At 38.7% G+C, this 8,562-nt stretch overlaps 1 protein-coding gene across 1 annotated transcript; it reads left to right on the top strand.

Annotated features, from left to right (window-relative positions):
* Positions 1–7,274: 7,274 nt before the first annotated feature.
* On the top strand, positions 7,275–8,272 carry LOC110874398. Its single transcript, XM_035979736.1, has 2 exons — positions 7,275–7,643; positions 7,721–8,272. Exons 1-2 carry the CDS (start codon positions 7,363–7,365, stop codon positions 7,995–7,997), a joined length of 558 nt encoding a protein of 185 aa, XP_035835629.1. The 5' UTR covers positions 7,275–7,362; the 3' UTR covers positions 7,998–8,272.
* Positions 8,273–8,562: the final 290 nt, after the last annotated feature.

The raw sequence follows: 8,562 nt of genomic DNA, 5'->3' as shown, positions 1-8,562 counted from the left end.
TATGAAGTAAACATATGAACACCATTTGATCTTACACTTAAAACTTGAACATAAACTTAAACAAGATGATACATGAAGAAATGATGTTAGAATGATGTTGTTTGGTGTATGATGATTATGTGCTGATATGAAGGACTTATAATCTGCTGTAAGTATCGTTGTTTATCGCTAAACATGTTAAGGGAATCAATCGAACGCGCTTTAGAATGTAAAAAACTGAAAACAGAAGGCTGTTCGGTGATTACAGCCAACTTCAGTTGGCTGTAACAGGACCTTAATAAAATGAAAACTGTATTTTCTGAAGTCTAGATTTATGTAGTATGAAATACGGTTCTAATGGCACTGGAATCATAATTTTTGGACTTCGTTTACTATTTTTAAAGTGTCGTTTTGTAACAGCAGCTAAAGCTGCATTTTTGTTGCTGAAAATATGTGTTATATTCTTCATCATAACTTGAAACCTGAGTAGAACTAGGTCATGAAATTTGTACTGTAAATGACCACTGATGTATTTGTAATCCTCCTACTGGAATTTCATTAATCGGACTTACGATAAATTTTTAATAAATTATTCCGTGGACTGCAATCAGAAAAAGATGAATCTGATTGCAGTCCGGAATTTTTATAAAATATTGGTGATGAATTGGATCCCGAGATTTTTACACAATAATATTTGGATCGTTTAAGGCTTTCTGTAAAAAGTTGGGAATTTTTGGAACAAGTTAACTATTTTATTAAAATGCCCGAAAACAACCCAGTTTTGGATATTTAAGTTGAAATGACAGAAGTTGTAATTTGCGTGTCTAAATGTCGAGTATATTATCTGAGGATGATCTAACATGTTATATGTCAATGAAAGTAATATCTGCAATATCGTATGCCTATTCTTGAGTAGCTATAGGTGGAATGTTGATATGAGCGTGAACTATTGATGTGATGCTTGTTATGTGATAGAAGCGTGTAGGAATTTTGTGCTTATTTGAAGTCACTAATAAACTAAGTGGTAACCCTACTAGGACGTGATTGACCGACTTTGACTGTTAGCTATTTTTGAGAATCTAACCGAGCAAACCGAGGTGAGTTCACACTTTTCTACAAAGCATGGTAAATTCCCGGTGGGAATGGGGGTGGGTTCAGGAATAGGGATTCCTCGTCCTTTGGGACGCGTTCAGGAATGTGAATTCCTCGTCCTTGGGACGTACTTAGACTTACTGGACTAGAACTCTATCAGCGAAGTCCCTCCCTTTATTATCGACTTAATCGCCGAGGCTATGGCAAGCGGGTCATTAGTTAATAGCGCTATTAGGTTTAACAAACCGCACACCGTGCCAGTTGGACAGGTGTGTACTAATGGACTATGGCACATCGGTGATGATAGACACCGACGCTAGGGCACAATTAATTTCCGTTAGTAGTCGATATGATAAACGAGTCTGGTAGTTTAAATAATGGGGTAGCCCCCACGGCCAGAGTGCCGGGCTGGATAGCCAGGGAAGGTGGACATGGGATGGTTAACTAATAAAGGTTTTCGAACTATGGGGTAACCCCCACGGCTGGATAGCTGATTAAGGTTAAACTACGTTTTTGGAAACAACTCTAAAAAGGACAACCAACCGTGAACTCACTCAACTTTGTTGTTGACTTGTTGTTACATGCTTTGCAGGTCGCTAGATGCTATGGGACTTGCACATGGAGGTGGTCGTTGTGGGATGCGAACTGATATGTCCCGTACTTAATAAATAAACCTTATGAACTTATTCAACTTATGTTTTGGACCTTAAACTTATGAACCATGGACTTATGTTTTGGTTTAACGTCTTATGCTTCCGTTGTTTAAATTGAACTTGGTTAACTATCTTTTGATCACCAATTGTATTGTGGTTAGTTTTATTTACTTAATACGTTGTTCAATATGATTGGTGGCTCGATCCTGGTCATGTCACGCCTCCAAGCGGTGATACTCCGCATGGTAATGTCACACCCCCAAACTACCACATGCGGAAACACCACAGGACGTGTGACGTACCAGGATCCAGCCACCAATCACATTGAACTATAATAAATATTTAAGTAAAACATTCCATTCATTTCATAATATAATTCCAATACATAATTTAAAACCAAAGTAAACGTTCAGCGGAAGCATAATGTAAATCGTTAATCATCTGTTTCAAAACAAGTGTTCACAACCAATGAAACATGTATCCAAGAGTCTCGACCCATGACCATTCCAGCACTCCCAGATAGCAAGTTCCAACCATGAATCTAACGACCTGCAAGCATGTAGTCAAGTGTGTCAGACGACGCTGGTGAGTTCAAAGTTTGTTAACACGTTTTAGTTACCAGATATAAGTATAAAACATTTCAGATAATTGATGTTGTTAATAACTCAATTACCGCCGATGACTCCAGATTATTTGCCCTATTCCCCAAAGCCTCTATCAAAGCAATGGTCAAGACTGGGGTCATTAGTTCACGCCCGTCCTCCCCGGTACGGTGTGAGGGTGCCAAACCTAAATAGCGCTATCAACTAATACCCCGTTGCCTCCCCGACAACAAATCGGTAGAAGGGACTTGAATGATAGATATGAGTGTATTAACCAACATCCCAAGTTTAAAATTCCAGTCAAACCTAATTACCCGACATTCCTCCCCGGAACGTTTACCAGATGTCCCTCCCCGGGACACATGCTTGGAAAAAGAGCAGTGAACTCACCTTTGATTTGCTCGGTATGTTAAATTACCCGTCCAAGATGGTCAACCCAAACCCTACCGAGGTTACCAATCAACATCAGTTACATAATCAAGCAGATCACATATTTCGTACACAGTAACTCACGTATTTGTACATAGTTTGCATCTATCCCCCGGATCCCCTCATATTGCATATCTAGTATTCAGTTATCCGGATAACATTTAACCAATGAGCTGACTACCCCTACGAGTCAGGTCAAGACCCTCATAACTAGATAACATTATTATCTTGCCTTAAAACAGAATATCACAACACATGTGCCAAAAGCATAAACACCACTGATCTACTGTTCTAACCATGTACCATCTCGACGAACTTTCACCTGTGACGAAACATCAGTCATTTGTCGAGACTAATAGTGACGAAACATTAGTCTTTCGTCAAGACTAATAGTGACGAAACATCAGTCTTTTGTCAAGACTAATAGTGACGAAACATTAATCTTTCGTCATGACCAAATATGACGAAATATCACTGATGTTTACCAAAGTCATTCCACGAAACCTAATCACAACAACAATTACACGCAGGATCAATGGATCAAACAGTAGTTACAGTTTAGCATATACATATACACATTCAACAACGTAATCGAAATCGTTAGTCAACATAATCACGAGATCAGAATCAATAGACATCATGCATACATCCAAATTAATCATACGGTTCGTTGCAACCCTAGATAATCACACAAGATCAACACCACACCGAATCACGGATTGATCAACAAGCCGATGAATAATAGAACACTATGCATACAAGATCCTACATACTCCTACCAGATCATCACAACAGAAATACTCAAATCGAATCTTACTAATACATCTGTTTTTCATCACCATATAGGGTTTCAGTTAACAGTCCTCATTCATGCAATCATATCAATCAATCATCAAATATTCATAGCAATCAAACGTAATAATAATGATGGGGCACTAACCAAGATACCGAGTGATTTAATCACGAGAGACAAGCTTCACAAAGAGGATAGGTTATGAAGGAGAGACTGCCGTCGAGAGAAGTCTAGGGTTTTTGACGGTTACTCATCAAAAGTTTACATTTTAAACGTAACACGTTGGGCCGCAAATTGCATGGGCCGAAGGCCCTTATGGCGAAAAACCCCCATAGACGAAAAATATATTTCGTCGAGTTGGTAGGTGACGAAGATCTAGGTTCTTCGTCGCTAAGGGTCTGTGATGAAAGTCCCATGTTTCGTCGGGTAATGTTTTTGTCATAAAAGGTTTTTTTTATTAAATGCTCAATCATTAAATTACCACATAAATAACTTATACAGAAGTCATTCTAAAATAATATACGTGATACAACATACAACGAAATATAAAACAGGATTGTAAAACAGGTGACGCGAAAAGGAAAGGTCATGAAATCTCGGGTTGTCACATCATCCCCAACTTGAAAGAAATTTCGTCCCGAAATTTGATAAGCGATCCAAAACAGCACAATGTTAGATCAGGATGACTGTGGATTTTCCGCCGATGCCACATCATCCATAACTTGAAAGGGAATTTCGTCCCAAAATTTTCCAATGATATCAGAAGTTGATAAAACCGTTTGAACAACTGAGGATACTAGAGCTTACTCTGATCATTGCGTTCCCACGTGAACTCCGGTCCACGTCTTGAGTTCCAACGAACTCTCACGATTGGAATTCGACTATGCCAACGAATCTTGACGTCCTGGTCCATGATTTCAGTAGATTCCTCAACAACTGCAACTTGTCATTAACCTCAGATGTCACACCCTGACCACGTAGGACAACAAACCGTGGCGGAAACGTCGGGGAGTGTTGCAACAGAAGCTATTGTTTCACAACCATGGATACAAAAAGAGTTGCATTTTATTGATAATATTGAACATTCACATTGTCTTAACATAGAACAAACAACTACATCTCGACTATTATTGTTATTATTTCACTAAGGCCTCGTCTAGATCCTATGTGACGCATGTATCCTAGAGTTCACATCAAGCAACAACACCTGAAACATATGTAAAAACAGAGTCAGCAAAGAAATGCTGGCGAGTACATAGGTTTTATAAGAGTATCGAAATCATGGCTCGTTTATATGTTGCAGTACATTATTAGACTACAAGAGTCAAAATACAAACCTTGTTTTGAAAAGTGTATTGCAACATAATTAACCAACTCAAATCAAGATGGTTGTAGTTTATAAAATCTCGTAGCCATGATTCTTAACCCAAAAACATTTGTTTTAGAAAACCAACTTGTAAAACATCTTGTAAAAACTCGTTAAAAACTCGTATGGTTTATATCCTTTAGAAAAACATCGTTGTGTGACATCATTTCAAAATCGTTTACCCAAGTGAACTAAATAACGCCACGATATGTAATATGATGAAAACACTTATATATAGGAAGTACCAGCGGCGTATCCACCATGCTTTCATCACATTACACCTGTACCGTTATCTAAACACTAACCAAAAACCATTCGTTTACCCAAATCGTTTAACTCGTTAAAATCGTTTTCCAAATCGTTTCCAAATCGTTTACTCGTTTAAATCATCCTCGTTTTAATTGTGAAAACTATATATGGTTGTCTCGCTAATAACATTCAAACCTTTGTGACTCGACCACCTCGCGTCTCGCTTCTCACATTAACAAACCACCAAAGGGTAAATTAACTAACATCAAATTCAGTCGTTACCCACAACCCCCACACATAACCATGGGTGATGTAAAATAACAGGATTTGTCAGATCCTATGGTACCATAACCTAATACTGGTCGGCTTGATCAATGCTAATGAATGTCATTTGTTATGTAACTACAACCAATACGTTTTGTTCACTTTATTGAAATCGTTATTAGTTTTGTATAAACCATCTTAATTGTTTTTGAAAAACCATCATTTAAACCTTGAAAATCATTTTTGTACATATGAATCATCCCAAAACAGTTGAAAACAGTAAAATAGGGGAACTATGTACTCACATGAAGTGCAAAGTATCCTCAATCAATAGAACTTCAATCAAACTCAAGTAACCCCGAAAAATCAAGTAGCACCTAGTAATCGAACCACTAGTCAAACAATAGACGCCTAAATCGGACGATCGGATAGAATGGAGTCTTGTAAACCAAATGAGTGTTGGAAGTCATGTGATATGGTTTAACAAAGCCTACATCCTAAATTGAAACCTAACCTAAGTGCTTTCGACCCATCGCGACCTATTAAGGTAGCTTACGCTACTTTAACGCGTCGTGCGCGTAATGCGCATTTGAGACATCTATGACAAGTATTATATGCCCATACATGTTTAATTATGTTACATAGTCAGTTACGTGACAAAAGTTTAGCTTACATATGCTTAATTACCAATTATGTATGAAAAGGGTATTTTGGTAATTTACCAAAGGCATATAAACTACTTATCATGCGACTAATCAAACCTAAGTGACCATAAGGTATAACCTCGGAAGGTTATTCCTATGCTACTATGGTCACTAAACATGTTTGGTCGGATCCTAATGATCGACCAAACGGGTTGTGTTCGAAAGTCTAAGCGGGTGTTTAGTCCGCTTGATTTTCGGCTCCACACAAGCACTAATCTAAAAAAAAAGTGACGAGCTAAACATGTCGAAACAAGTTTAGTTAAGTTAGAAAACAGTTTTTGATATCAAAACAAACGGTTTTGATATCCTAGAGTAGTTTGGTTACAAAATACGCGAGAAAACGCATTTTGGCCGAAACTACGACTCGTCACTGAGCCTAGATAACGTGGTAATCAGTAGGTATAGTGTGACAACCGGTAATTAACGGCTTCTAATTACGCGATTAACAAACGTTTAGACGATAATAAATAACGTTTAAGAACCGAACTAATTTAATTAGGCTCTTGGAATGCCTAGGAACGCTTATCAGACGCTACAGTGCGCGTATGATGATTTTCAGAGGATCTGCGGCACAATAAACGGTAACGAATTGACACCGTACGAGATACCGGCAACGCCGATGAATACGAATTGTATACGCATGTTATATACATATGAACTTGGTTTATAGAATTATTGTGCTCTCGAACGTCACAAAGCGCAAACGTCAACGAAAAACGCGACTGCAGGAACGCATCAGCAACGAAACGGAAGCGTCAGACGCATGAATTTCCTTCAAAACTGATATATTATGATATGTTTAGTAACGTAATTGGATTTTAATATCCACAGACGAAAAAAAATTGAAAATCGGGCAAGAAACGACAAACAAAGCATATTACTCGACTTAGTGCGACTGACGGGCAAGCGCCTCTAATATACAACATACGACATAATTTTTCGTGCTTCGACCCGAAAATTTTATTTTGCGACACTTATGGAGTTGCGTTGCGATAGCAGGTGTCGTAGGAATCACGGGCCTTTAAACTAAAAGATTGGGCTTGTGGGCCTCGGGCCCAAGCCCAAGCCCATTAAAGAATAACCTAGTGTATATAAGAGAAGTGTGAAGCCCTAAACTTCATTATGTCAGCCATATACCTTGTCCAATTACCCTATCCTTCTCTCAAACTCAACACCAGACACCCACAAACTTATCAGACCCCCTACTCCATCCCCCTCTCATTTCTTTTGGATGCAGACCCTTCCAAACATACTCACACCTCTCGATCTCACCCTCACCCCCCTTGTTTGGATGATCGGCAAACAACACCCCCCCCTGTTAATCGTTGATAATCAACCAGCCACCACCCTTTGGTGGTGGCATACGATGGCTGAACGCGGAGAGAGAGAGAGATCAGTGAGTTCTCGGCGGCGGCTAAACAGTTCGAGTAGGAGAGAGAGAGAAGGATCGGAGATGGTGAACGTGAGCGGCGGCGGACGGAGTGGTGAGCAGCGGTTTGAGTTATTTCACTGGTAACACGTCTCACTGTTTCCCTCGTTCCTTTCATTTTTTTTTCTGATGTTTGATATCGGTATTATGTTGGTTGAAGGCTGCAGTTGCTGATGATGTTCTTTTCGGGTGGGCGTTTTGTTGTCGACTCAGGCATGGTGGAGTGTCGGCTCAGAATTTGTGCTCAGTTTTGGTTCGGTTCGGGTCAACATTCATATTCGGGTCACGGCTTAGCTTCGGGTCAGAATCAGGCTCGGGATCTCTCGGGTTTTCAGTTTTGGGTCGTGGCTCGAGTTCTGGTCATGTTAATCAACAACAGGATGGTTTTGGGTCACGGTCAACAGTCGGTCAACAAGGTCAAAGCTCGGTTAACCTGAGTCAACTCGGTCAAACCGAGTCAACTCAGTAAACGACAGTCAATGATGGTCAAACCAGTCAATGCAAGACCCGGTAAAGTTTAACAACGCGTTGAACTTTCATATATATACGTTAGATTTTAGTCAATTTACGCGACCGAGCTCGACCCACTTGGACTAGATATTAGTTACGTTTTGATACGTTTGACGAAAGCTTATTATATATTGATTTGTTGATTGAATTATTGTTGAGTTAACAAAATACAACAACTTTTATTGTCGGGATATTCAAAAAACAGGGGAAACTCTGTCCGATTTTCATAAAAATCCGAAACACGACACGTATTTATAGTTTTAAAAAAACGACACTTAATGGAATTCGAGTCTATTTTTTTATAAAATAAATATAAATATAAATATATATTTATTTGACGGCCATCTACGATTTACAAAACGAGGTATAAGTTAACGAAACCTCACGCTTGTTTAACATAAACATAAGGTTTATAATTATTTTAAACATTTATATTTCCAAAAGCTTCTTCAAATAAATATAATACTTATATTTATTTCAAATATTGATATT

Source organism: Helianthus annuus, chromosome 11 (assembly GCF_002127325.2).
Source record: "Helianthus annuus cultivar XRQ/B chromosome 11, HanXRQr2.0-SUNRISE, whole genome shotgun sequence".
Classification (NCBI taxonomy): Eukaryota; Viridiplantae; Streptophyta; class Magnoliopsida; order Asterales; family Asteraceae; genus Helianthus; species Helianthus annuus.
This window is presented reverse-complemented; position numbering and strand designations above follow the sequence as displayed.

Coding starts and splice junctions, on each gene's coding strand:
- LOC110874398 (XM_035979736.1), top strand. CDS start 7,363: ATGCAGACCCTTCCAAACATACTCACACCTCTCGATCTCACCCTCACC. Junction 7,644..7,720: donor CGGTTTGAGTTATTTCACTG/GTAACACGTCTC, acceptor TGTTGGTTGAAG/GCTGCAGTTGCTGATGATGT.